General features: G+C 53.6%; 11 protein-coding genes across 11 annotated transcripts; 6 read left to right on the top strand and 5 right to left on the bottom strand.

Moving 5' to 3' along the window:
* Positions 1-554: 554 nt before the first annotated feature.
* On the bottom strand, positions 555-3,030 carry TSR1 (ribosome biogenesis protein tsr1; the record flags this gene model as incomplete). Its single annotated transcript, XM_056213043.1, has 3 exons — positions 555-1,085; positions 1,141-2,939; positions 2,994-3,030. 3 exons carry the CDS (start codon positions 3,028-3,030, stop codon positions 555-557), a joined length of 2,367 nt encoding a protein of 788 aa, XP_056073351.1.
* A 626-nt stretch (positions 3,031-3,656) lies between these two features.
* Positions 3,657-4,447, top strand: ISA1 (Iron-sulfur assembly protein 1; the record flags this gene model as incomplete). The annotated part of the gene is made up of 2 exons (XM_056213042.1): positions 3,657-4,356; positions 4,407-4,447. 2 exons carry the CDS (start codon positions 3,657-3,659, stop codon positions 4,445-4,447), a joined length of 741 nt encoding a protein of 246 aa, XP_056073350.1.
* Positions 4,448-4,571: 124 nt separating this feature from the next.
* Positions 4,572-5,027, bottom strand: N0V89_004253 (uncharacterized protein; the record flags this gene model as incomplete). Its single annotated transcript, XM_056213041.1, has 3 exons — positions 4,572-4,727; positions 4,788-4,898; positions 4,962-5,027. The coding sequence occupies 3 exons, from the start codon at positions 5,025-5,027 to the stop codon at positions 4,572-4,574; spliced, it is 333 nt and encodes a 110-aa protein (XP_056073349.1).
* A 491-nt stretch (positions 5,028-5,518) lies between these two features.
* Positions 5,519-6,433, top strand: N0V89_004252 (uncharacterized protein; the record flags this gene model as incomplete). The annotated part of the gene is made up of 1 exon (XM_056213040.1): positions 5,519-6,433. The coding sequence occupies one exon, from the start codon at positions 5,519-5,521 to the stop codon at positions 6,431-6,433; it is 915 nt and encodes a 304-aa protein (XP_056073348.1).
* Positions 6,434-6,615: 182 nt separating this feature from the next.
* On the bottom strand, positions 6,616-7,602 carry N0V89_004251 (uncharacterized protein; the record flags this gene model as incomplete). The annotated part of the gene is made up of 2 exons (XM_056213039.1): positions 6,616-6,756; positions 6,802-7,602. 2 exons carry the CDS (start codon positions 7,600-7,602, stop codon positions 6,616-6,618), a joined length of 942 nt encoding a protein of 313 aa, XP_056073347.1.
* Positions 7,603-7,630: 28 nt separating this feature from the next.
* On the bottom strand, positions 7,631-8,392 carry N0V89_004250 (uncharacterized protein; the record flags this gene model as incomplete). Its single annotated transcript, XM_056213038.1, has 3 exons — positions 7,631-7,831; positions 7,910-7,942; positions 8,096-8,392. 3 exons carry the CDS (start codon positions 8,390-8,392, stop codon positions 7,631-7,633), a joined length of 531 nt encoding a protein of 176 aa, XP_056073346.1.
* A 583-nt stretch (positions 8,393-8,975) lies between these two features.
* On the bottom strand, positions 8,976-10,102 carry N0V89_004249 (uncharacterized protein; the record flags this gene model as incomplete). Its single annotated transcript, XM_056213037.1, has 3 exons — positions 8,976-9,059; positions 9,365-9,928; positions 9,980-10,102. The coding sequence occupies 3 exons, from the start codon at positions 10,100-10,102 to the stop codon at positions 8,976-8,978; spliced, it is 771 nt and encodes a 256-aa protein (XP_056073345.1).
* Positions 10,103-14,538: 4,436 nt separating this feature from the next.
* Positions 14,539-17,127, top strand: N0V89_004248 (uncharacterized protein; the record flags this gene model as incomplete). The annotated part of the gene is made up of 1 exon (XM_056213036.1): positions 14,539-17,127. The coding sequence occupies one exon, from the start codon at positions 14,539-14,541 to the stop codon at positions 17,125-17,127; it is 2,589 nt and encodes an 862-aa protein (XP_056073344.1).
* Positions 17,128-19,747: 2,620 nt separating this feature from the next.
* On the top strand, positions 19,748-22,205 carry N0V89_004247 (uncharacterized protein; the record flags this gene model as incomplete). The annotated part of the gene is made up of 2 exons (XM_056213035.1): positions 19,748-20,521; positions 20,580-22,205. 2 exons carry the CDS (start codon positions 19,748-19,750, stop codon positions 22,203-22,205), a joined length of 2,400 nt encoding a protein of 799 aa, XP_056073343.1.
* A 1,695-nt stretch (positions 22,206-23,900) lies between these two features.
* Positions 23,901-24,232, top strand: N0V89_004246 (uncharacterized protein; the record flags this gene model as incomplete). The annotated part of the gene is made up of 2 exons (XM_056213034.1): positions 23,901-23,905; positions 24,004-24,232. The coding sequence occupies 2 exons, from the start codon at positions 23,901-23,903 to the stop codon at positions 24,230-24,232; spliced, it is 234 nt and encodes a 77-aa protein (XP_056073342.1).
* Positions 24,233-25,181: 949 nt separating this feature from the next.
* On the top strand, positions 25,182-26,370 carry N0V89_004245 (uncharacterized protein; the record flags this gene model as incomplete). The annotated part of the gene is made up of 4 exons (XM_056213033.1): positions 25,182-25,360; positions 25,715-25,994; positions 26,046-26,133; positions 26,213-26,370. 4 exons carry the CDS (start codon positions 25,182-25,184, stop codon positions 26,368-26,370), a joined length of 705 nt encoding a protein of 234 aa, XP_056073341.1.
* Between the last annotated feature and the right edge of the window lie 1,409 nt (positions 26,371-27,779).

Raw genomic sequence — 27,779 nt, 5'->3', positions numbered from 1 at the left:
ACGGCTCCATGGGATACGATCAAAAAGTACGTCGGTACGTAAATGTACCGTGATCGCTTGGAAACCTTGCAATTAGGTAGCTGTGTTGCGCAGTAGTGGCCCCAGAGGAACAACGAGCGTGTACGAGAGATCAAGAAGGGGGCTCACCCCCGTCGCACTACAGACGAACGCCTCAGCCATTGCCTCATCGCGGATATTTCGGGAACACGATGGCAGACGTACTAAAGACAAGGAGCTTGACGGTCGCAGCGAGTGCATCTCTGCATCTCTGTGGGGAGATTTGGCAGTGGGAGACGGAAGGTGCGGCTAAAGCTCCCTCAAACCCTCCTTCCGTCCTTTATTCTTTCGATTAATCTGGTATTTAATGGTCCCTCCGAGCCAATCAGTGCAACCAACGGTGAACCTATTTTCTGCCCCCGACAAGTGCAGCGACACCTCATAATGGCCGAATTCGACTTCCATGAACCGCTAAACAAAGTTCATTTTATATATTGGTATCAAATCAAGTCATTTCATCGTCCTCAACCCGTTCCCCACCGTTTTCCACCGTTCATCTACGGCTGCCACATCTTCGCCGTCTTAGGCCACATTCTCTTATACAAACTAACCGCCACCGCATCCATTGGATTGATTTTCCCGTCGAACGTAGCCTTGAAGTAACCATGCGTACCCAGGCTCTCCTTGATGAACCCGCTGCGGCCCCTCCTCGTCCATAACGGCAAGCTCTTGAACCACTTGACGTCTTTGTCGTTGAATAACATATAGCGCACGGTGACGATGCGCTTATTAATCTTGTAGGGGTGGCCGGTGAGAATGATGCGTTTAGCGATGACGCGGTTGAGGGATGGTGGGAGGGAGGTGCCGGTGGCGATGAGTCTGAGGGAGGGATTGGGAGTGGGGATCGAGGCGGGCTGCACGTTGGAGTCAAAATCAGAAGCTGGGGAGGAGGTGCGCTGGAAGTAGAGAACGGGGACATTGCCCCAAGTAATGGGCCCAACGAAGCAGGCGATTGCCGATCGACCGGGGTGGAGGTATCGATCGAACTTGTGAACGTCATTGGGCGTGTTGCCCGCTTGGGAGAATAGCTACAATGTGTCAATCGATGTCGAAAATCAATATTGTTAGTATAGCGAAGCTTACCGGGTTGATGATCATCCGTCGTGGCCCGCACTGTGCAATGATTTCCGTCTTGGACTTGATCGGACCCTCATACTCTGAGCTGAGCAGCATGCTGTAGTTGCATGCTGTCCGCTTGTGCTCGTGACGTAGGAGAGAAAACAGCGCCATCGGTCTTGAGCCTTGCCATGAGAGCGGCACCCCACGCAGGTGAACGTTGACTCTTGTTCCAGGCTTGACACCACCAGCCCAAGCTTCTCGCATGAACTTCGTGGCTGTCCTTTTGTAGTCGGAAATTTCTAGTAATCGAGGCCACTCTGAGGGTTCGTATGGCTTGTCCTCGTCCTTCTCCCAGACGCTTTCTCTGAGACTCTTCAAACCTCGGTATCGGATCAGCCGTTCTCGAGCATCGACGTTGGGGTGGAGCTCGATCTCATCTGGAAATTCGAGGTCTTCTTCCGCTTCATTCTTCCGCGACTTCCTGTACGCTTCAATCTGAGCCGCTTCGTCCTCCGGAGCTGGATCTAGGAACATCTCGGATTGGGGATATTCTGAAGGACCAGCTTCAGTCATTGCCCTGCCGTCTACGTCCATGCCCTCGATTCCGTCGGCGGGATGAGCGTGCGCGCCTCCACTAGTCTCATCAACATCCTCCATGTCGAAATCTTCGAGATCTGAACCAGAGTCAGAACAATCGTCAAGATACCATGCGGCCTGGTAATTGCTGGTGCCCTTTGGCAGTCGTCTCGGACGCTTTGGCGCGTCTTCCTCCTCTTCATCTGAGAAGTAATGATGATCGTCCAAAAGCACACCTTTTCGTTCGGTGGCTGCTACCGACGGGGCATAGTTGGTTACATCGTCCATGATCGTCTCCTCCGGGGCAAGGTCGGCCAAATCATCCCGATCCTCACCAGCGCGGTCTAATACGTCCTCTCCGTCATCGGAATCGACTGCCATGGCATCATCCTTCGCCTTCTTGCGGTTTTCTAACGGAGCAGCAACGACCTTGTCAATCTGGAAATCCCCCCAATCGCCAATCTGGAGCAACCTGTCTGCCTTCAAGCCCTGTCCCCTAACTACGCCGGTCAAGACAACCTCGCCGGTGCCATCCTCACTGGCAGCAGACTTACCCCCTGGCCACGCAACATCTTCCACAAACATGTAGCTTCTCTGATCGCGCCACTTCACACCCTTTGTAGTGGTTGTGCATAACGATCGGACTAAGTTTGAAGACTCCTGGCGGTTGTCGAGCGAGAATACACGTTCGGTCGTCGGTAACCAGTGGGTGATGTACGATTTGAGTGAGGCGACGACCTGCGGCCTGCGCTTCGCGGGCTCAATCTTGTCGAGAGCTTGCACTACAGTGAAGGTGTTCGATATGCCTTGGCTTTCAATTGCTTTGAGTATAATCTCACCCTCCTTGTCAACCTCCTCTTGCCCCGAAAGTATGAATACCACAAAGTCAGCGATTCGGCAAGCATCGAGTGATGCCAACAGATCGCGCTGGACGACCAAATATTGTACTTTTTGCTTGAATCGATCGACATTCACTCGTGTCCAGCCAGCGTCGGGCACTTCCTCGTTGATGTCCAAGCTTGCGTTCAAGCTCTGGACTGCAGCGGCAGCAGACACGTCCGAGCATAGTGGAATGACAGCCACAATTCTCGGTGCACCATCTTGCCCGTTGAAGACGTTGGTAACCTTCGCATGTTCGTGGTCCTTGTTTATGCGCATCTGCTTCGCTCGGTTCCGACGGTCGAATTTGGACACGACTTGCTGATGGGGCGTTCTGCGGCTGCCTTTCTCGAGGCTTTCTACTTTACCTTAAAAGCAAAAGAAGTGAGCACTCGATCAACATGGCAGTGACAGTTTCCTACCTTTGGACAGTTCCTTCAGCGCCCCCCTTCGAAGCATGGCGGGATTTGAATGTCTTTTGCGGCTGCTTTGTAGTGCTCCGGTGGTGGTGCTGAGTCGTTATAGGCGCCATGTTTCCGCTTCCACCGGCTTTGAATCTGTACGGGAGAGCCACCTTGAACGAGTGTCGGAAGTTCACCTACCTCAGATGATGCACTTTTTGCCCCGCCTATATTTTTTTGTGGCAGTGCGTTATCGATAGTCCGGAATCTTGGCGTTTATGGATGGCTCGTGCACTGCCCACGTGGCTCATCACGTGCTCGTGTAACCCGTGGACGTTCGGTGGTATCAACGTCGTTCTTCGACAAATGATGCTTTTTAATTACACAGTACTTTTCCAAGGAAATGATCCGGTTTGGCTGGTGCGATCTGACCCCATCTGTGACCAGCGGAGTGAGTGCTGAACCTCAGAACCTGTGAACTGCTCCGGCTTCTCGTTGACCAATAGGGTGCTCGGCGATTACTTTGCCGCGCTCCTACTCTGCCGGAACAACCCGTACGGATGACATAGCAGCCACGCGAGATCAAAGACCTCCAACACCAGCAACCTTGACAGCGCACTTCACCCTACGTCCCTCCTTCCTCCTCCCTCGCGCAGTTAATCAGGCAACGCCGCCTGTGCGACCATGTCTCTTCAGGGGACATCTCGAGCGCTCGCCCGCTCGTCGGCCGCCGCTTTCGCAAAATTCGCCCCTCAGTCATCAGCTCCGCGCCGATGCCCTCAATGCTATCGCCCATTCTCCATCGCAGCGCCGTACCGGACATCATCAAAGCGGCAATTGCAAACCGCTAGTGCATACCATCCGTCAAGTTTGCAGCCCGAGCTGCCGCCCCGCAACTTTGGAGTTCCAGATACTTCAATAGCCGGCGGAAAGCCAGAACTGGACAACTCTTACCCACCACGAACCGCACAAGAACAACGGAAAACCGCTACCACGCAGGAGCGACCGAGCGTGAGCCTACCCGAGAGCGAGGCACAGAAGAGCCAGGCTGCACCAAGCAGACCTCTTAGACCTCGGAAGTACAATTTCGGCAAGCGCAAAGCTGTCATGAAGCTGTCTCCGTCGGCAGTGTCACATTTGAGAGCGCTTCTCGAACAGCCCGAACCGAAGCTCATACGTATCGGTACCAAGGCAAAGGGTTGCTCCGGGCTGGCATATCATTTGGAGTATGTGGATAAGCCTTCGCCGCTTGACGAACAGGTTGAACAGGATGGCGTCAAGGTCTTGATCGATAACAAGGCATTGTTGAACATCATTGGGAGCGAAATGGACTGGCTGGAGGATAAGCTTAATGAGCGCTTCGTTTTCAAGAACCCAAATATCAGTAAGTCGGGTGCCACAAGAAGCCTTTGAAATTCGCTAACATACAGCTAGCTGAACAATGCGGATGTGGCGAGTCATTCAGCGTGGGATAGAAATCGATCTTTCTGACCACTGTATTATTACATATTCTGGCATTAGCATCACCAGGCCTTGCATCGTATACCCGGCGTTATGTACTGGCATGTCATCCAACATAGAATTGGCTGAAGTACTATTCTAAAACACCCCTGGCTCAAAGTCTACCACTTTCACACTCGCTAGATGCGGTCCGACAAAACTCTTAAAATCAGTATGCGCAGGATCTTTGTCGACGTAGTAATCTCTATCTTCGGCGCCCTCGAACTCGACCACAAAACCGTGTGTGTAGGGATCCTGCATTAACGTCAAGGTCAGCCAAGGTAGAGTATAGCATATGGGCAGGGTTGACAATACCGAAACGCCTTCCGGGGAGTTATTACTGCCGGCTTTGAGCGACTTAATGTACGGCTTCTTGGAGGTCGGATGGATACAGTCCTGCTCTAGAGCTTGCAAACGCGTTAGAACCTGTAGATGTTAGATATCACACGGTCAGAGCATCCATGCTACAATGAAAAAGATAACACGTACTTCATAAACCTGCTCCTTGGAGACATCCGGTTTCCATGCAAAGAACACCAAGTGAATGATAGCCATTGTTAAGTCAGTTTCTACGTTTCAACGGAGGTGTAGTGGGCTGGTTACAAATCGATCTGTAGCGACATGGAATGTTACTGATGACGAGTAGACGCCAAGGCTCGACCGAATAGACCATCCAGATACGGCAAGATTCCCAACTCCACCTAAAGCCCGGCTCTCGCTTTTATGCTGGATTGAGTAGAGCCTCTGGGTAATATTGCGACTCTCTGACTGAATCCTCGTGTATAGAGACTTTTGTACAAAGCCTTTGTACGTTATCCATACTTTACGCTTCGGACTTAGCGCGGAAGTCATCACGCTACCTCGGAAGGCTTCCGCGTGTCGCGACTACACTCCAGAAGCTCTCATATAGCTTTCCCACAGAACCGCTTCGCTTTATGGAGCAACATGCGAGCCACTAATTTGGGGCATACCAAAAGTACGGCTGCATTTCGATGACCGCCTATCCGTTCGATTCCACCGGAACCATTCACCGCATGACTACTGCAATGGATCTCCCCGAGCAGATCGTTTACCTGATCATACGTTTTGCATCATCGATACCTGACCTCCCTCTCGCTGTTAATTCACCGAGGACCACGACGACCCTTTCTCTAAAACAGCTCATCAGACCTCATCTACCCTTCAGCAATGCTGCCTCGCGCCTGCGCCTCATCTATGCAGGAAAGGTGCTCGCAGACACCACGCCGCTCTCTAGCTCGCTACGAATACCAGCGCCTCCGCCGCCACCTCCACGAAGGGACGAGGCGCAATCTGAGAATGGCCCACATAGCAAGGGCAAGGGAAAGCAGCCGGTTCGGGATGTCTCCCCTATGCCAGACAGCGCCGACATCCCACCCGACGTGAAGCGCTACTACATCCACTGCTCCCTAGGCGACGCGCTCAGCGCCTCCGAACTCGCCGCCGAAGCCACCCTCGCCGAAAACACTGAAGCCTCACTGAAGTCACAATACCAGTCCCACTCCTCCGGACACCGCGCCAGCCGTGCCTCGATAGGCAGCGACCATGGCCCCCGCCGACGCTCCAGCACCGCAAATGCGCCTGCGGCACCACAAGGCTTCGATCGGCTCCTCTCGTCGGGCTTCACGCCCCAGGAAGTCGCCACCCTGCGGTCGCAATTCCAGACCAACCTGTCTTATACGCACACGCCGGACACAATGCCCTCGGCGGCCGAGATGCGCGCGCTGGAGGACCGATGGCTGGACTCGACGGCAACGGATCCGTCTGCTGCGTTGACCGGAGAGGGGGCCGAGACTGGGTGGGGCGCGGGGTTTGCCGTTGAGGAGGGCGGGCTGGACGATATGCTTTGGGGGTATTTGACGGGGTTCTTTTGGCCGCTTGGGGCGTTTCATTGGGGTTTAGAGAGGAGGGGGTGTGGGCGAGGAGGAGGCAGGTTGCGGTAGTCATGGGGGTCGTGCTGAATGCTGCATTTGGCTTTATGAGGTGGAGTCAGTGAGTTTGTGGAGACAGGATGTTGATTGCATAATACCACTGGAGTTCGGAGTACTACTTGAAGACTACAGAGTACCTTTCGAAGATATCATGGATCTCAAATACACTAGTGCACGAACCGAAAAGCCTCGTCCTAGCCTCGCCCTGCCTTCAGGTTTGACACCCCACCGTTGTTGAGATTTTCTTTCAACTTCCCATACTGCTCTTCCACCGTCTCTGTCATCTTTTTGTTCCGTGCTTCCTCTTCCGTCTCAAGTTTAGCGATCCTATCCTCCTTGAGCCCGAAGACAGGCAACACAGTAACGTCTTGGAGTCATACCCTACGGCTCTGTGCGACTTGGGTGTCTTCCGTGTCGCTATCGGTCTCGTCCGGTGCTACCTCCTTCAATGAGCGCCTGAGCGACCTGCGAATTCTGCTATGCTTTTGAATAAGTTTAGCAACATTCGTTTCTTTTGCTGTGGCTTCCTGCTTCAGATTGGTGATCGTAGTGACCATCTGAGCCGCATCCTCCTTTAGCTGGGTAATCGTAACCTCCGCTTGAGCCACCATCTTTCCCGATGATGCTTGCAAGTCCGTGTATTCCTGCTCGCGCGCAATAACCTCTTGCCCTAGATCGGAAATACTATTCTTGTTTGCTGCGGCGGTATCCTCTAGCTTAGATACCGCTTGGCTCAACGCTGTCACAGTCTCGTCTTTCGTTGCGATATCCTGCTCCAGATCAGTAATCGTGTTGTCCCTTTGAGCCACCATCTCATCCCGCATCTGCTGCACGCTCGCTATTGTCTGTTTCAGCCTCAAGGTGTCCGCCTCATAGTCCGATATCCCTTTCTCCTTCGCTTTTGCCACCTTTCCCATGTCCTTGATCGTCTTTTTCCTTGCTGCAGCTTCCTCCTGCAAGTCCTGGATATTCTCGTCTCTCCTCTCGATCATGCGCCACGCTCGGTCGCACAGAAGGTCTCCGTTCTGCAGCTTCTTGTTTTCCTCTGCCAATTGCCTGTTATTTGATGCGAGTTGTTCAAACTCTTTTCGATTGTGTGTGGCCGTGTTTACAAGCTTCCCGCGCTCAATCGCGAGTCGCTCATTCTCTTCTTGATCTCGTCTTGCTGCTAATTCAAGCATATTGATTTTGGTTGCGAGGCGGTTCTTCTCATCCCTCTAGCGCTGCTTCTACCTCGAGACCTTCTTTCTCGGCCGCCAGGCGGTTCTTCGCTTCTTTCTGCAGCGTTGCGTCTGCTTTCCAGTTTTCCATTTCAGTTACGAGGCGGCGCTTTTCGTCTTTCCCCGTCGCTGCTTCTAACTGAAGTTCGCCGTTTTTGGCTCTAAGGCGCTGCTTCTCATCCTTCTCCGCCTTTGCCATCGATTCGAGATAGTCATTCCTTAGGGTAAGTCACTCCTTGTCCCTCTCATTCGCCTTGGCTAAATCGACAAGGTCTGCGACCCGCTTGGTGTTGTACGTTTCCTGTACAAGGTCAGCAAATGTGTCTACACGATAACTATGGTACTCTACAGCCCGTATATGGAAATGTAAGTACAATGGACCTAAGTATATCAGGGCTACGTTAGGGTGACTCAAGCACTCAAACGTTTGCCCAGCTCTGCAGGTGGATCTTACCATATTACTTAGCCTCTGAGCAAAATCAAGAAGATAGGGAATGTCGTCTTGGAGGTTCATTGGCCCCCGATGGTCTGTTTTGCGCTTCTTGCTCTGATCTGCGATCTCGTCTTGGCCTTCGTCCAGCTTACCGCCATCAGTTTCAATTTTGTTGGTCCCATTCTGGGAATATGCAGAACCTCGCTTGCGCTTCCTGCTCTGTTCGACTGCCAATGAGAGGGCACGTGGAAAACCGGAGAGTTTGGCGGCACTCAGCTTCAGGATAATGACCAGCGACTTGTCGGGGCCGATGTCCATGATACACTTGTCATGGGGTGGTGGGGTAGTAGAGTCGCGTGGTGAGAGGCGCCTATGCACGTGTTGTTTGTTTCGTTGACTGCGCGTTTGCGTCGCGGCGGCGAGGCAGGCACGGTCTAGAAGGTAATTGCTTAGGTGATGTGAGGTGGGCAAATGCAATTTTTTGGAGAAGGGGCCTCAGGAAGTTCACGGCGTGTGCTCGCCGCGATGAGTTCTCATCTTTTCCCCTGTGCACTGTGCGAGGAGTTATGTAACCTTGAACATCCTTCGGGTGGGGCTACATACATGGAGGGGGCTTTACGAAAATGACAATCCGATCTTGAGCATACCATGAAATATATATCGATGAGTAAACCTGTCATCGATGGAGAAATTATAAGTCCAACTCAATCTGTCAAATGTTGTAGCTGGTGATCGCGGGCAGAAAAAGCAAAAATGCGCAGACCTCCATGTATGCGAGTACGGGTAGCCGCATTCCTGTGATGACCGCTTGCTAATATTCTGTTCCACCAAGAATAGAGATTCTTTACTACGATTTAGCTTCGTCCGAGCCCTACGCGACTTTGGCCATGTCCTTGTAAACTTACTTCATCTTGTCATAGGCGCTGAGCTTGCTCTTGAGGTCTGGCGATTGTCTCAATTCCTTCTCCAAAATCTCGGTTTGAAGCTAGAACCTTTTTGGCCCCAGTCGAAGAATCTAGGCCCTTCCAAGGTTTGTTGTAAGCCTATTGTACGCAGACGCGCTCCTTACGAGTGGCTCACGATTTCAGCATCACCAGCTATACACCTTTTCATAGTGATCAGGCAGAAAATTGGAAATAGCCCCTCTACCTTACATCATTCATGTGAGTCAGCCGGAATTCTGCCAGCATTCTCTCAGCGTCTCATCGGCAACGTAACAAAGGTGACTGTCTATCAACGCGCCAGCGTAAAACAGGCAGCACGAGTAGACGGAAGCGAGACAGTACGCACAGCAGGTATGGACGGTGCAGCTTTCTCTTTTGGCCTCACCATGAACTTCGAGCCCTCTGCCATGAACTTGCCGACGAAGGCTTCCAAAAGTTCCAAAGTCGATATTCTTTCGCTTTTTCCCTTCAACCGTGACTCCATGACCTCCAGATCCTGTTCTGCGTTTCGGAGCGAGACGCTCAGAGCTGCATCATCCTTTTCTTTCTGCTTCCCTTCTGTTTCAGTCGCCGCCAAAGTCTGCTTGTAAATGGCGTCTTCAAGAGTGCCAATCTTGCCCCAAATCTCCTTCATCTCCCTGTCTTGTCTCTCGCACTTTTGGTTTGCTAGACCTAGATCCGATCTTGTCGACGCCAGCTCTTGGTTTCTGTACATAATCACTGCGTCCCTGCTCTTCATATCACCTTGTAGCTGCGCCTTCTCCTGCTGCAGAGTCGTGTTGTGGTTTTTGAGTCTGATATTGTCTCCGCAAATGCAATCAAAAATCTCCTTCGCAGCAATCATCACCATGCAGTCTTCTGTATAGCGCTCTTCCCATTTGGCACTATCTTCTGTGTAACGCTCGTCGTGCTATCAACGGTCAATTATCGCTGCAGCATGGGTCAAGGCTGTGACACGAACCTTTTTCTTTATCTTGTTCAATTCGCTCTCCAGAATATCGGTTGCGGGCCTCTTCGTGTGTGGCGGCGGTGATAACTCTGTGGCCACTTCCGTTGGAACTTGGGTGCGAGGCTCCTCAAGCATTGTATTTAGTTTAGCCACTGAAAGTTTGACGATGCGAGCTCGTAGTGTTGCTTGAGAACAGGGCTTGTCGTTCGCATTATCAGGTGACATCTAGAGTAGATTCGCTGTTATCTTCCAGTTTCTGTTCAAAGTGGTCGGTTGGTGACCGAAGGCAAAGGTCAATGTACTGTGGTGATGCATGGAATTGACAAGGATCATATACCCGTTGAAAGTGTCTGCTTGACATCGTTTGATGGTGGTTGCGACACGCAAGCTGGGCGAGTCAAATTTGCTTGTGTCAATGGCAATAGCTGCATAGGGCAGTTTCTCGCAGATGGCATCTTGAAGACATACTCGGCAGGAAGTCATGTTTGTAAACTACGTGATGACATTTAGCAATACACAAACGTCATACTACTCGTCGGAAGTTGTTCAAGTACTTCGTTGCTGATGGTTTACTGACTGAATCCATCGTTTTCGTCCTTTTCAAACAGCAAGTCACGTTACCCCTAGACTATATCAATCAAGGATTCAAAGGCTCTCTTGCCGAAACCCAATAAATCCGAAGAAGCCTCTATTGCCTTTCCAGATCTTGCTGTTATCTTTGAGAGGACGATAGGAAAGCCTGACCTAGATCATTGTGAACCCAGTATCTGCTCGAGCAAACAGAGACTTCAGTCAACGTTTTGCTTGGAGGTTATAGGTGCGATGAATGATTCCGTGAATAAAATCATTGCTAGTAACTCTGACATGTTGCCAGGAAAGTACTACTGTAAGATGATAAGAGACAGTGGACATTTACAGGCCCTTATGCCCGATTCCACCAACCAAAACAAGTCTCATTCAAAGGAGCATATCAGAAAACCGTGCCCTGTTTGACTACACCTTCTGAGCCCGAAGGCCAATCTCCTTATCAAGGTCAATGTCAACAATGTCAGTCTTAGCATGCATCTCGGCCATTTGTGGTGTCGAAGTCGAGGTGAGCATTTCATTCCGCGGAACGAGGTTGTCATGTGGATCCGTCGTGACCGATGCAAGTCGTCCGGCAGAGTGCGCCACTCAAGGTTGCACACGTCTTTTGAGACTGTGTGATGCATTGATGGACGCGCTTTGTCGCGTTTGCGAGGCTCTCAAAAGCTTCTCTGGCGGACGCGAAAACAATCGAGCATGCCGAGAACAATGACACGACGTTGGTGGTGTCGCTCGTATCCCATGACTCACTCATCGAAGGGAGATGTTCTGTACTAATCCATTGCCATGAGCGCCCTCCGAATATCGGCGGCCGCTCAGCCCATTGTAGGCTTGTTGACATGACGACAGACACCAGTGGCTTCGATTAGGGCCTGTGTAGAGATCCTAAGTCGGAGTTGTGTTGTTTGTAAGTTAAGCAGGCGGCAGAGTGTCTCGATTAGGCTAAGCTAATGACGCGTCTTGGGGTTTCTCCTCAGACCTGAGGTTGGGCTAACATGGTATTGCTTTGGATTGGACTCTACATATTGTACTTATTCTCGATAGATATAAGAGCATGGCGTCGGACTGATGCTCGCTGTGTCGTGGTCAACCGTCCTGTCTGCGTGTCGCACCTTCGGAGAAACTTCAACCAGCTCTTGCCTCGCCCATCGCCCCTACTTGACAGCATCGGAGCGCTCCCACGCATGTGCTCACCCATCTATGTCTCCAATCTGTCGCCCTCGAGACGGCCGCCACGAAATAGGACCGCACCACGCCGTGCAGCACGCTGCTTCGCATTCCGCGTCATCATGCTCACCCTTTACTCTCTCGCGACTCTTCGCACCTTCCGCAGTTCGCAAGCACCTCCGAACCTCGTCCAAGGACGCCGTCGACGCCTCCATGTTTCAATCTAGTCCTTCCCCATGAGAACAGCGACACGCCCGTACAGCTACCCTGTTGACGATAAGGACGCGCCTTCCTTTCGCGGCTTGCAGCAAGCTAACGCACAACCTCGGTCCTTCGCTCGTATTCCTCTCACACGTAGTAAATGAAGTCACAACCTTATCCCCAGGGAGGATGCCGAAGAGAGGGAATTTGAAGTCGGGCCGACCAGGATGACCGGGATAGCTTGACATTTGACATTGACGGCCTTCACAGATGTTTTTGCACGCGGCGTCCTGTCAACAATGACAACATTTGGACTTGAAAGTGCGCGAGGAAATTGCGACTATGACTAACAGACACGAGGCGCGATCCACAAACAGAGCCCTTCACCGCTCCTGCATGTTGGGCGGCCTAGCCTGGCGCATTATCTCGCGTCGTTCCGTCACTTGCGGGGAACAGCCAACAGCCACTACATTGTGCTGGGCTTGCGGCAAGTTTCGAAGTCAGTCTGCGAGGAAGACGCCGGATCAAACCTCGATAGGGGACCAGCTGCGCGCGACTATCGAATACACGATTGCGAAAGACAGAGGGTCGTGGTGGAATCAGTGGTTACCGAGTTGCTGTATAGTGCGCTCCCATGAGTTATTCCGGTGCAGAGTCTTTTTCGAGATGCCGGACCCGTTCGCTTAGATACGCTGCAGGAGGTCGAGCGTACAGCGTCTAGAAAAGAAGCCGGTCAACAGCCAGGCAGGAGCAAGTGGCTGACGTGCTAGCTAGCAGACGCATCTTAGACATTTCAATAGCACAAACCGCAGCGTGGGAAACTTCAGGCCAGCAGGACGCTTTTGCTATCAGGGACTAGGAACCGGTGCCCTTGGACTACTAGTAGAGAGAGGCGACGGGATGCACATGGTCCCCCGCGTTGTTGGCTCTGATAACGAGTCAGGCCGGACCAGCAAGGCTACGGTAGGCACACAACGTCGAGGCAGAGAGTCGAGGCAGCTCTCGTATTGCAAGGACCAGCAGCCCTGTCGGCGTCCAGAGGCATTAGATTACCCCGCAAGGTACGAGAGGAAGGGTGCAGGTACAACGGCCATGTTCGACGTGATGTCCAGAGCTAGAGCTGACGGGCGATGTGCGCTGCCCCACCGCGCCCGGCTGTCCCAAACGGGCGCCGTGGCCGACGTGGTCTCACTCGTGCTCACGTGCACGTTCGGCTGACGTCTGGAGGCGGAAGGGCTCCTCGGGCGGCTGTTTGCTCGTCGGCGGGCGGGCGGGCGTGGTTGGAGTAAGCCGTCCGTCGCATTGCGCGCTGTCGTCCAGCAGCGGCGACGCCGTGCACGGCGGGCAGTGGCAGCGAGCGTCCGGTCATTGCGTCTTCGCACGCAGCACGCAGCACCCAGCACCCAGCACCCAGCAGCGTCCACGGGCGTGGGGGTCCGACGGAGACGGTCATATCGCACACTCATCGTTATCCTCGCTCTCGTTCCGAGCGGTTGGACGGTGCCAAGCCCCGCGCTGCGCCCTCGACGACATGTCTCGCGCTGCATGCCAGCCCATGCGCACCATGGCACGGCTCGCCTGCCGCCGACGGCTGCTGCACACCACGACACGACACAACACGACAGACGATGTCATCACCGGGCCCTCGCGCTGTTCGCATGGCCTCGTCCTCGTCCTCCACGACCGGTCGCCGTCCGCGGACTGGCAGGCACCGCGCGCCTGATGCTGGTGCGGGGTCCTCTTCCCTGGCCACAGTCCGCCGACCGCCGCTTGGCACAGGGTCGAGCGTGCAGGCGGCTCTTGCACACTCCGATGCTTGTAGGTTTGGCTGCTTCGCTGGCGCACAGCTAGAATGTGGGAACCGTTTCCACACAGATTCGATGCAGCCTCCCTGCAACGGCTGCCCGGCCAGTAGAGGCTCGCGCTACCCCCAGCTCCATCTCCAAAGCGGTCGGTCCCGATGCCCAAAACCTGCGCCATTCGTTCCCTGCACCGCGCCATCAGGAGCTGGCTTTGCGCTGGCTGCAGCTGTAGACACCGCCAAACCTATGGGCACCCCGGTCGACGGAAGTCAGAACAGGCCGTTTCTATGGCTTGGTCCACCAGCACCCTCTGAGCTAGCCTCCGCAAGATCGCCCTGCCCCATGCCCATTGGTGGATTGTGCCACTTCTCCGTCGTGCATCTTCAAGGGTTGCCAAACGATGTAACATCATGCCAAAAATCGATCATTCGCCGCCATGTGTGGGGTGTGGCGAGCGAGCAGGCCCTTGAAGCTGCAGCATGCCCCTACCAGAGTCCAAGCTTCGCCAGGTTCAAGCTCAAGCACTCCTTCGACCCCCCCAGCTCCTCCATAGACCGCGGCAAAGGATGCACGCTAGCACACAGCGGTCATCTTGAACATGCAACCACTTGGCGGCCTGCCCTGTCTCCCGTCCTGATCTTCTTATCAAATCTGGGACCAAGCGCCCCTCAGACTAAATAGTACCCACGGGACGCGCCTTCTTGCCTCTATTGAGCATTCACCCTCGTCGTTTGTTTATTCTTCTTGCACCTACTTTGCACTGTCCAACCATCTTGCAGCTCTACAGTGTAGACATTTGCACCTTGTACCTTTACCATGGCTATGTCGACCAACGCCATCCAGGCCCAAGAGGCCCAGAAACCAGAGAACACGGCCAACACTACCAACACTACCGCCGCCGCGCCCAGGAAGCGCAGAAGAAGAGCGCCTGCCACCGGTGCCAGTGAAGATTGCTTTGCCTGCAGAAAACGTGGAGCAAAGTGCGATCGTCGACGGCCATATTGCGGGCAATGCATCGAGCTCGGCAAAGAATGCTCAGGATACCGAACCACCTTGACCTGGGGAGTAGGAGTCGCCAGCCGCGGAAAGCTTCGAGGCATGTCTTTACCCGTAGCCAAATCATCTACGCAGAACGCTAGCACCACACGCGACTCCAAAACGCAGACTACCACCGCCACTGTTGCCAATGCAACTGCGACCGCCGCAAAGCAAAGTCCAACCAGACTAGAGACCCGGGGAAGCATCGACTATGGCGTTCATTCTCCAAGGAGCCCCACAAGCCCACATGCTTTCTCCGGCCCCCAAGAGTATCATTATTTCGGTCCTACAAGCCCCATTCCAATACCGTCTCCCACCACGCCAATGGGTTTCGCCGTTCCCGGTTATGGGGAGCACGTGGATCCATTTCATCCGCATTCATCCAAATTGCGTCGACCTCATCTGAGCCAGGGTCCTCTGCAAAGACTCCACACATCCCTTGCTGTTCCTTACGAGGATAATGGCCTTTCAGCGTCGTCAGCTTCCCTTGGTAGCTACGGCGAGAGCGATTTCCCTTCCCCTGGCGAATATCCTCGTACCCCTGCCGATGAGTATCCATTCATGGACTCCTCTTCTGTTCCTCGATTTTCGAACGTCTCGTATCACGACCAACATTCCATGCATGCCATGGATCATATCCGATATCATCACTCGAATCAACATGCGCTACCCATCGCCGACGATGTTAGCTCCAGTATCAGCTCTGATCAGAGCGTGCAAGATTTCAACGAGGTCAGCTCTGCTCAGCAGAGCATGGGCCCACCAGCTTTTCCAGACATCTTTATTGAGGGAGAAATGAGTTCAAGTCTGGGCGGATTGTCTCATCCTGGTTTCTCCTATCTCCCCACGGAGGGTACGTCTTCTTATGGTTCTGGCCCCTTGTCATTTGACGAACTCGCGCTCACCACTTTCATTCCTCAGAGTCTTACCACCGTTTCCCACCTTTCCCCGCGGATGCTATACCTGCTGGACTACTACGACAAGTTTATATCCCGGGTTCTCGTGGCTGGTGATGGCCCGACCAACCCGTACCGGACGCACGTAATGCCCCTTGCGATGAGAAGCGACGGCCTCCGGAACGCCATTGCAGCGCTAGCCACCAACAACCTGCGCATGCGTGGTGGTATTGAAGGACGGCGGCTAAGCTATGCTCAAGACTACGGACTACTGCCGGAGCACGCGTTTTCCCAGATGACGACGTGGGAACTGCGTGAGATGCACGGCGAGCCGTCAGACGAGGAAAAGCATTACAAGGCCGAGTCTATCAGCCTACTCAACCAGAAGCTGGTCGACCCGCAGGGCGCGCAAGACGACAGTGTTCTTGCAACTCTCCTCATCCTCTGCCTCTTCCACGTCTGCGACTCGGGCTTCACCAAGTTCAGAACGCAATTGGCAGGCGTACAAAAGCTATTGAGCATGCGCGGCAGGACAGTGCGCTCAGATTTCATTGATTGGATTGAATTTTTCTTTACTTGGTTTGACGTCCTTACGAGCGCGGTTAATGATCGGGAAATGGAGGTTCAGGGCGATTCCCTAGATATGATGAATCTTACAGCAAACTTGGGAGCATCGGAGCATCTTTCAGGGTGCGAGGGGCGTCTGTTCAAACTCATTGCTAGACTTGGTAGACTGAATCTGCTGAGTCAAAATCGTCCAGTTCGAGAAAATGACACTACACCACGGGCTTCACCGCGGCTGAAACAGAGAGACACGTATTCGTTCACGTTCAACAACATCGACGGCAACGGATGGCGGCCTACCGTTCGCGAAACAGGGAGTTCCATGAGCTCCGATACCGAGGATCAGCGCTTGGAGTTCTGGGAGGAATGGCACGACGTCCGCGTCCGACTCCAGGAGTGGGAGTTTGAGCATTCCATCGGACATGCTCAATCGGGCGTGCCTGGGCTAGCTCTCTCCCCTGCAGACACGGCAATGCTTCACATGAGCGAAAGCTTCCGATATGCGGCACTTTTGTATACCGAACGCCTAGCGCATCCTACGCTGTCCTCCTGTGCGCTCAATTTCCAGAGCCTCGTTTCGCAGGGCCTCTTCCACATCTCGCAGATCGGAGTCACCAGCTGCGTCAACAAGTTCTTGCTCTGGCCTTTGTTCCTCATTGGCACCGAGTGCGTGGAAAGCGAACACCGCGCTATCGTGCGACAGCGGTGTGTTGAGATCCAGCGCGAGAGCGGCTTCTTCAACAACTTGAGTGGCCTTGAGGTGCTTGAGAAGGTCTGGCAAGAGGACACGGAGCGCGACGATGCAGACACTCAGCCTCACTGGCAGGGGCCCATTGGCGCACCGCAGCAGGCGTTCAAGTGGAGGAAAGCTATGGACCGCGTTGACGGGGAGTACATTGTGATCTGAGGCAGTTCGCACGCGCCGTCGGGCGTACCGCATGGTGGCAACGGTTCGATTGGACGACAAGCGCATCAAAGGGCCCGCGCGCCCACGGTTGTTGTGCTGGTTGGTTGGCTGGCAAAAGGGTAATGGCTAATGAGGCTCTTTGCATTTTTGGTTGACCACTTGGATCCGCCAGCTAGCGATGGTGCAGGGCGGTGTTTCCAAGGTTCTCATGTTCATTTGATTGTATCTATATCTCAGCTGCGTTATTTGCATCGGTTCCCAGCGTGTTGGGAAGACCGAAGCGTCATGTTTGTACGACCTGCAGCTCATGTTTACGACGGCATGGCGTCCACGCGCCCTTTACGATTTCGAATGCTCACCATACTCTGCCACCTTGCTTTCTTGCTTTTGGGTCGCTGAGCTCCTGATCTCATGCGTCTTGTCCTCCATCATGTGGCCCGATCCATCTCACTTGAACAAATGAAGAGCAAATTAGGCGGTATCTCACGAGGGCAGCTCCTTTCGATGGAGTGTGGGAACACAAACTGTGCTGCTGATATCTGTCAAGCTATGCCTGTGCGCGCCGGTGAGCTGCGTGAGATGCAGCGCCGCGGCTGTCGTGATGACCTTTGGTGATGATCGCAACACAATATGCCTAATCGGTGAACGGCTCTACATGCTCCATGGAGAGAATGGCCTACGTATGGAAGCGTTGGCTTTCACATGGGAATGTAGTGTTATCGTGGGTGGTCTGTTCCCGTGTCTCACCATTCAATGGGGAATACAGTCACGGCAGTGTAGGAAAAGTGGGTGAAGGAATCGGCCCCCAAGCAGAGCCCCTCCCGCCCACTCCTCGCTGACGCCTGCTGATCTTCCCGCGCGCGCCGAGCGGCGAGCGTTCGGGAACAAGCTTCGCGAGGAAACGGATCCACGGCTGTTGCAGGCGCCGAGGCCTGCTTCTCTCGCATGACTGGCTGTTGGCACGTTATGGTGCTGACGCGGGGTGTTGCTGGCTCCATGTCCTGTTTCGGCCACGCCGCTCCGCTGAGGATGCTCCTGAGGCTCGTATCGTCGTTCGTCGAGAGGGCCACCTTAGCTAGCCGCTTTGCTGGACGCCTGGAGAGTAGCAGCGCTCGAACTCGGTGATGGTCGAATTGCTTTTGGGCGTAGTGTTGGTGGTGCGAGTGCGCGATACGCTTGGACTGGACTACGAGCAAAGCAAAGCAAGTCGAGACTAAAACTACCACCAAGAAGGCGCACGGGTACAGAATGCAGCTATTGATAACGGGAAGCAGTATGGATCAGCGTGATGCTCGCCGGGTTCATCCTGCCCCTGTGGTGGAGTTTGGCTCTAGAGTGACATGCTGAGTAGGTTGACGCGACGGACGAGAGCTTGAGTCGCGTTTGCGAAATACGCCTACCAGGCACGAGTGCGGGGACGGCTAAGGCTTTCTCCTTGGTTGCGACAAGGTACGGTATGTACGAGGGTTTTAGGCTGCGGGCCCGTCAGATGGCCTGTGGAGACCATCTCTCGATACGAGACGACAGGGCTAAGGAGACATGATTGTCGACGTTGTACAGAGTCGTGTACCCCACGCTGTCCGCACGAGCATCTGACATGACGGTCGCATGATGCTTTTCAGAACCAAAAGGACTGTCTACAGGCGCCATTGTGTAGGATGGCGAGCTCATCTCCGTGCTTGCATGCTCTGTAGGGAGCTACTACTGGACCATCTTGTCGCAGACTGCTACCCAATGACCGACAAGGTTTGGTTGTCCAGCTCTACGGAACCAATGGCACAGCTGATGTTCAGGCGCGAGAGAAATAGCATTCTGGACGGACTAGAAGCGGCGAGATAGGGGGCCCTTCAGCGGTGATGCGTATAGAGTACTAGCAGTGTGTCTATGGGCGGTTCCGACGTCCCTGGGCTGCATCTGCACGGCGCGTGCATATGTAGGTACCGCCGACAAGAGACACCGGTCGTGTTGTATCGTAGTCTTCGCGATGCGTGTGATGCAGTAGAACAGTTGCTCGTACGTAACAGCGAATGGAGGAGGGGGTGGCTTGCGAAGAAGAAGCGGCAGTGGCTTGGACGCGTTCCTGGCCGGCACTTGGGTCATGTCCGCGAGTGGCTGGTCACGTCTGCCCGCCAGCGAGCGAGCGATGCAACGTGCCGGCGTGCGTGCCGGCTGGGCGTGCTGGAGATGCCGAAGGGTGATTGACGAGCGGGGCGCCTGGACGGCTGGATGCCTCAGGCACCGCATCGTGGCAGCGCAAGGCTGGCCCCGGCGCCAGATCCGCCAATCTCCACCGCGATGGCGCTACGGCCGATCGGTGCGGCGCCTCTCAACACCACCAGCACAGGCGCGTCCACCATCGATTTATCGTGACGTCGTCGCGTCGCGCAGTCTGATTTTCGCGTTAGTCATCCACCATGACGATGGCACAGCTGCAACCATTGCTCATTGCTCTCGCAAGCTTTGAGCGTGTCACCAGCACTACCAGCGCTTTGCGATACGCAGCACTCGACGCCGGACATTTATGAGACGCTTTGTTCTCCCCATCAGCCACGCAGTTGCACTCCGAGCCTCGTCCGCGCCACGCCTCGCGCAAAGGGGGACTCACACCTGTTCACTCACAATGGCCAGGCGTAGGCAGGCGTCAGGACTAACCGCGGCCACCGAATCCTCCCGTCAGCAGACCAGAGTCCCATTGCCCGCAAGTGTCGCTCATCTCCAGGACGCAGCAGAGCCTCATCCTCCACCGGCCCCGACGCGGCGACAGTCATCACGCAATATCTCATCCCACGCAAGCACGAACCCCAATGCCAATCCTGATGTCGTCGATGGCATCACTGCGCTGCGGGCTTCACCGGACAGCGTGGAGCTCGCCAATGTTGGAGACAATGGCCTGACCCCCGGAAGGGAAAAATCTAGCGGAGGGCCAGTGGACACTGCACCAATTGACGCCACATCTGCAGCACCTGATGCATTCACGGAGCATGGCTCCATTGATGTACCTGCAGAAGCGCACGGACTGTCACAAGGTGCGAGCTCCAAGCGGTCGAGGAGGCCTAAAAACGGGAGTGCGAGCGAGGCGCCTGCACCTGCATCTGAGACAGCTGCGGCTGGTGTCCCTGAACAGCCCCCCAGCAAGTACAAACGAAAGAGGGGTGCGAATGAGCATGTGAAGGTGGTGGACAGTGCGGCTGTCAATGGCACCATCAATGCTGGATCCACAACTGCCATAGCCTCCTCCGGGCCTGCCGTTGAGAAAGACGTGGGGGTAACTGGCGACCCTGAAGCCGAACAAGATGCTGTCGAGGGTGAGGATGAAGTCAAGGAAGCTTTGTCCAGGCCGCCGCCCGTCAACTCTGACTATCTGCCTCTGCCGTGGAAGGGTCGGATTGGATACGTATGAGCCTCGCCATGTTACCTTAGCTTTGGACCGTACGCTAACACTGCATCGATAGGCCTGTCTGAACACATACCTACGCAACGCTAATCCGCCCGTCTTCAGTTCGCGGACGTGCCGGATAGCCAGCATCCTCGAGCATCGACACCCTCTCAAGGACACCTCGCAACCCGAGCATGCCACTAAGAATCGCCCTGACCGAGATCAGCCCGCGGATGTTGCACGAGGACAGCGCTACGTGGAGGAGCTCGGCCTTGCTAACGCCCGCGATGTGGTCAAGATGGTCCGCTGGAATGACAAGTACGGGATAAGGTTCATGCGTCTGAGTAGTGAAATGTTCCCCTTTGCCAGCCATGATGAGTATGGCTACAAGCTCGCTCCTTTCGCGGCAGGTACTCTCGCCGAGGCAGGTAAGATTATTGCTGAGCTTGGCCACCGAGTGACTACGCATCCGGGCCAGTTCACGCAGCTTGGTTCGCCGCGTAAACAGGTCATTGACAACGCAATCCGTGATCTCGACTATCATGATGAAATGCTGTCGCTTCTCAAGCTGCCGCCTCAGCAAAACCGCGACGCCGTCATGATCTTGCATCTGGGGGGTGCTTTTGGTGACAAGCCTGCCGCTATTGAGCGCTTCAAGGAGAACTATTCCAAGCTTTCTCAAAGTGTCAAGAATCGTCTTGTTCTTGAAAATGATGATGTAGTCTGGTCGGTGCATGAGATCTTGCCTCTCTGTGAAGAGCTCAACATCCCCATGGTTCTTGATTTCCATCATCACAACATCCTCTTTGATTCCACTCAAGTCCGCGAGGGCACCAAGGATATTATCGAGCTGTTCCCTCGCATCCTTGAGACATGGAGAAGGAAAAGTATCACGCCGAAGATGCACTACTCTGAGCCTTGTCCAGAGGCAGTCACTGCACGGTCTAGGAGAAAGCACTCCCCGCGTGTGATGACGTTCCCGCCATGTCCAGACACCATGGATCTCATGATCGAGGCAAAGGACAAGGAGCAGGCTGTCTTCGAGCTCATGCGGACGTTCAAGGTTCCGGGTTTCGAACTCTTCAACGATGTCATTCCTCACGTACGACAAGACGAAAATAAGCCATGGAAACCAAAGCCGAAAAAAAAGACAAAGAAGAGCAAGAAGAACAAGACGGACGATCTTGCGGAGCTGGACGTCAAGCTAGAAGAGGAGGAAGAAGAAGAGAAGCCTCCGCCTATCGTGCCAGAGGAAGAGGTTGGTATGGGCGGACCAGAGCGTAGAGTCTACTGGCCGCCCGGTATGGAAGACTGGCTACGGCCACCGAAACGCATAGTCAAGAAAAAGGACGAGGCAGATGGTGCTACTACGCCTGCGAAAAAGAAGAGGAAGACGGCTGCCGCCGCTGCCCACACCGATGACATGCCGTCCAACAATGGCGACACGCCCGCGCAGAAGCCCGCTCCAAAACGTGCAGCTACTAAAACGAAGGCGGCCGGAAAAGCAGTCCCGCCGCTTTCGCCATCAGATGAGGATAGCGACCGGCTCAGCAGCTTAGGCAAGGACGGGGACGGCGATGAGGGTGGAGAAGCGCTGCCGAGCAAGCGTGGGGCGCCCGCTCCGCCAAGTAGGAAGAGATCGGGGCGAGTGTCTCAGCGGGTGAGCTACAAGGAGGAAGAGGCCGATGACACGAGCGTGTGAATGTCACTATAGTGTTGTGATGTGTGTTGTCGGCATTGCCATCGGTTCCTGCGCTTGGCCCAGGATCACCTCGACCCGAATTCGGAGCGCGGAGATGTACATGGGCGTTGGGTGCATGCTTCGCCGTTTCGTGGACTTGTATGGAAGTGTCTGTATGATAAGAGTATTCTATGAGCACGCTTGCGTTGATGTGCTCGAGCTTGAGCTGCGGAAGATTTAGGGTTGTGTAAATGTACACAGTCGTCAGTGGGACGGCGCTGGTCAGTGTGATTCGGCTCGCTAAACCAGCACGACACATACAATGTGCCCCGCAGCTGATGCTGTTGGACACTTGACGAAGGAATCGCTTGGATGCACGATTGGGATGCTGTACAGGCCAAGCTAGCCCAAGCTCCGGCTCGGCCTCTTGTGCTCGCTCACCGCTCCACTGCCAGCTGTCGTGGTGGAGGAACGTGCGTGAGCTACATGCTGCTATCCAGTAGAGCAAAGCTAAGCGCAACGGTGCTGGTCGCGAGGTTGTGTACCGTAGGCCTGCTAGAACCGAACAAGGAACATGTCCGGGAAACGGAATGTTCGATGCGTTCGATGCAGGACGGCGCTGGGATCGAGGTTTGCGACGATGGGCCTTGTCGTTGGTGTGCAGGTGATTGAAGATGGGCCAAGTCGAGGCCTCGCTGATGGCGGCTTGAGCGCGTGCTTCTGGTATCGTGAGCGAAGATCAGGGCGCTGCCGGCATGTGTGCGGCGCGTGCATGTGCATGTTGAAGATTCTAGCGCCGTTCTAGAGCTTGCGTTGTGGTGTTGTGCTGCTGGACGATTGCGCCATGGCATGTGAGCTGGCCCTCCCTCGACAGCAACACGCAGGCACGCACACACGGCCGCCATCTTGGAGCAACCAAGTGCAAGCCGTGTCTCGTCCTCGTGGGGCGTCGTGCGCTGCACTAGCGAACGCCCGAAACCTCACGATAGCGCCCTCGACGGCTCGTTGCATGCACGACGGGCGCCCGTTGTCACGCTCGACGGCCTGCACCTCCGCTCACATCTGGACGCCATCGGCGCATCGTGGGGTAGAGCCATGCACGCGAACGTCCGTGGAAGGTTCGCTGCGGGAGCACACGGCTGCGCGCGGGTCTGCGGCTGGCTGTCCTGTCGTGCTTATCGGCGTAGAACCAGCTCATCCACGTCCATGTCGTGGTCATGCAACGGAACGAGGCAGATAAGGCGTCAGATATTGGACGCTTGTTGAACAATGGGCCATGTGGGGGTTCGAGAGTGGAGCGGAGCGTTGCTCTGGTGGTTGGAAGCGACGTGCATGCAGAGTGGCTAGGTACGGCTGATCGGCCAGGAACGCATCTTCACGGCGCAGCTCCAATGCATCCCTCATGTCGGCAACTATGCGTGAGCGGCTATGCGTCTCGTTGAAGAAGATGTTGACGACCATGGCCAGGCGTGTCAAGGGAAACCCGGGCGACATGGTGGCTTCGGAGCTCTCAACCTTATACAGGCTGCAAGGAAATGCCAGGGTGCTACTTTATGAGTCGCTATGCGAGGTACGAGCCACATGTGCTGAGCAGCAGCATGTCAGTCTTGCGCAAGGACGGAACCGAGACGCGAACGGGCAGGTAGGCATGTGCGCAAGCATGCAAACAACCATACCAGATGAGGTCCCTGTTGTTATGCACGAGGACCGCAGAAAATGAGGTACGTTTCACAGTCGGTACTTTTTCAACCAGGGCACTTGGAGCGACATGGCAGTGGCATCGGAGCTGCCCGTCGATGGGAGATGCAACTATGTCAAGAACTTGGCACGGCATGATGGCACCGGAGCAGTCGAGCTTCTACAAGAAGGTGAAGCAGACCAAACGCGCCGAGTGGTTGTATTCGGCCATGTCAACGATACATGGCAAGGAAGTCTTGCAGGAATTCACATACCCGCAAGGATACAAGCAAACAGTAGGCGTGACAATATCAAAACCCCTAGAATCCCTCCACGGGGCAGTACTGCAATTTGCCAAGGATAAGGCTTGATGCATCAAGAAAGAATATGCTTGCATCCGGCGACGTCAAGAACATTGGCGAAGACCTCTTGCAGGAAGACACGTACGCGTAAGGGCAAAAGAGTACGCGCCGCAAATTGATCCTTCCCCAGAGTTTGCAGGTCAGCATTTGAACACAGCAAGCACACAAGCATGCAATTAATTCGCGAAACCAAGTGCCCTCCACGGTGGGTGCAGAGCCAGCTCGCACTCCTTGTAGCACATATTATCAAAAGAGTTCAGTTTTACCTCGTATCCACCAAATACAGATTCACTCTAGCAAGCTCTAGGCTGACATCTCATGACGCACTATTTCCGTTAAAGCTTTGTTGCAAACTCGGTCATTTGGGAATCAAAGTTCACAATCATACCTGGGAAGACTTGTGTGAACTCAGTGACTTGATCAATTGCACGATTACAGCTCAAGACTTTACTCTCACAGGGAAGGATAGAAATGCTGCAACTAGCTTCCTAAGTTTACTTCAACTTACCCGGCGGTCATCGTATATACTCAAGAGACCTTGATAAAACTTTGATGCACTATCTCTATGATGATGAATACACGCGTATAGCATCAGACCGTGCGAGACTGTGGCCACAATCTCTCCGACTCCTCGTCAACCGGTTGAGAAACATTCGAAGAGCTCATCTCGGATTGACTGCCATCTAGAAGACACAAGGCATGTATTGTTTGGCTTGCAGTTCATTCGCTAACTGTCCCATATGTGACCCTAGATCGTGTCTCCTTCACTCCTGTCCATTCGGCACGTCGAAGCTCCGTAGCATTGTAAGCTAACGAGACTCACCTTTCGTCCTCGATGTGTCCTAAAAATCAATTGGCGAACGAGTTGCCACAAAATACCAACGACAACGCAAATATCAAAAAGCAGCTTGAGTGAAAGAGCACGCAGTTGATGGCCGCTCGGACCCAAGCACAAAAAATGAAGATCGAGAGTGAGAACCATCAGACCGAGATCGAGACAATCAAGCGCAACTTGGCAACCAGTGAGGATGTTACCACTGTATACAGGAATGCAAACACAGGGCTTGAGCGCCTGAACCAGGCGCTCGAGAAGAATCTTGAACATTTAGAAAAGAAATGGAAGGCGTTCCGGACCTTGTATTACCCTCTAGGCATGGTTTACGGCACATTGCATGATATAACAGGAAGGCTGAGCCGGGTGTTAAGTTAACATAGACTTTTAACCTAGGTCATAATACGTCACTCAACAACATCTCACTTTCACTTTCACTATCAACTCTTAAGTTCAGTCAGGCTAACGGAAAATGTTCAAATATATCTATACTGCGCCTCGATGTGCCTTATAGCTCACTGTCACTTCCGCTTGAGCAGATTAACGTGCTCGTTCCTCACCTAATGTTTGCTTTGCTGTGCTCCAGCCACAGCCCTCACATCCTCTCTGGCAACGACTTGAAACTTCCAAACAGCCCAAGACAACACTACAATAGCGAGGTTCCTTCACGACGTACCTCCAGCTCCGTCCAACCCCTTTTGGAAGAAGGCGGGGAAAAATGATGCAAGCAACAAAGCAGCAACTCTTCCAGGCTTGCTTTCTAGGAGCAATATCCTAGTACCTAAGAAGACTTCCGGTGCCACTCGACCACAACTCGGCTCATCGGGTCTCTTCAAGCCGCTTTTCTCGGTTCAACCTGTCCCAAAAGGACAGGAAACCATGCTGAAGAGGGAGGCTGACAGCCAGAATGAGACTCCTGCTAACAAATTGCGCGCTATTGTACGTGTGTTATCTTAATCTGGAATGTCAACGCCACTGATTGATCGACAGGCCACTAATTTCGACGCAATGGTGGCTAGGAACGCTACTCTTAAGTTGGATCACGAGCTCAAATACACCAGGCTTGTCGCATTGCGAGGTACGCACAGCCACCCGAGATTGCCGTAATTTCAACATATCGAACATAAAATCAGACCAAGTGAAGCAGCTTGAGTAAGATCAGCAGAAGACTGAGTTGCAGTCTCGGGAGCACAAGGCCAAGAATTCTTCGCTCCAGGCAGAGAACAAGGCTCTCAAGGAGAAGGTCCGAAAGGCGAAGCAGGTCTGGGACGTGTTCCATGGCCTTGGCAACATTCTCGACGAAAATGAAGATTGAATCATAACCGCTGAAATCCTAATGACTTCTGAAGCTTTTGATATCGAAAATGAGCGAAGGGGGCCATGGTTATTGGAGCGGACTTTAGCAGATCGTGGGAAATGGCTGTTCGCCTTATCTGATCTTCAAATCTGATATAGTAGTTGGCTCTATGAGAGACTCTGGAACCCTTTGATGGCTAGAAAGGCATCCAATTTCTTGTCTAAACTTGGTACACCGCTCACATTACCGCATACCGCTCATGTTACCGCACAGAGTATTTCATGCTGGAATCACTCCTTTCGTGCTTGATAAAAAGAAACGCCGCTATTCCTGGCTAGTAGGTTCAGAAACCGCCCACATTATAGTGCTTTATTTGTGAAATCGCGCAGTTTCTGAGAACTTCAGGTGTTCATTGGTCATGTTGGACATTCCTCGGCTCGGGCCCGTAAGACAGATTGCAAGTCTCTACTACGCATCAACTTCCTAATCTGAAGCAGGCCCTTCAACGCCGGCAACGCCTTCACCCCTTCTACCGCCCTCAAGTACTTTACTTTCTCCTGCTACCCATTAATATCATTCCCTTTCTGCTAATCTAACAAACCCCTATAATTAGCGCACTTCCTCCGTTTCACAACGCCCGCAAAGGGATTCTTCTGCGTCACCACCTAGTCAAACATTAAGATATTAATATTTGCCTAGCAAGTTAGCGTCTGTAGCATCACATAGAGGCGATGGTGGCGATGTACGGCCTGCACACGCGACAGAGATTCTGACCGGGAAGAGTAGTTCGCGAGATATTATTCGTGGTGTACAAATTTGCACAGGATATTGAGGCAATGGAGGTGTTGGTTATCTAATTCGGCGAAGTGCGCGTCTGTGCCATATCTTGACCTTAAACATCAAAGAAATGTAAGAAACAGCGAAGAATTGCATAACCCAATTTCCTGTATGCGTACGGTTGTGTTGAATCCTTGCCGAGGCGTAGCACTCGTTCGGAGCTGTTGCCGAATGGTCACACTTCTGAGATAGCTTCCTATGCTGCGTCGACTTCTTCGGAAGGCGCTGCGTAATAGATTGAAATTGGTTCCTGGAAGATCACGCCGTTGATTGCAACATCGTCAGATACAATCTCATGATGGCTGGGAAGAGGAGCTGTGATGACTAGTGGGTGATGTAGTATGGGGGAATGCAATACGTACTATAGGTGTTGTGTTGCATCGCCCTTTCATTCACTGCTGATATGTATCGATACTAGTATGCCGTTGACACCGGCCAGATACTGGTGCCGATGAAGGAAATAACACAATTTGTAAGACATTGACATCGAGGCAAGTCTACGACCATAGTCGACAGCGACTATCGTATGGGGGCAACCACTTGCACCGGGCGATATCAAACATATCGCATCCTCTGATTGCACTCAGGAT

Source organism: Didymosphaeria variabile (assembly GCF_027946475.1).
Source record: "Didymosphaeria variabile strain IMI 356815 chromosome Unknown scaffold_3, whole genome shotgun sequence".
Classification (NCBI taxonomy): Eukaryota; Fungi; Ascomycota; class Dothideomycetes; order Pleosporales; family Didymosphaeriaceae; genus Didymosphaeria; species Didymosphaeria variabile.
This window is presented reverse-complemented; position numbering and strand designations above follow the sequence as displayed.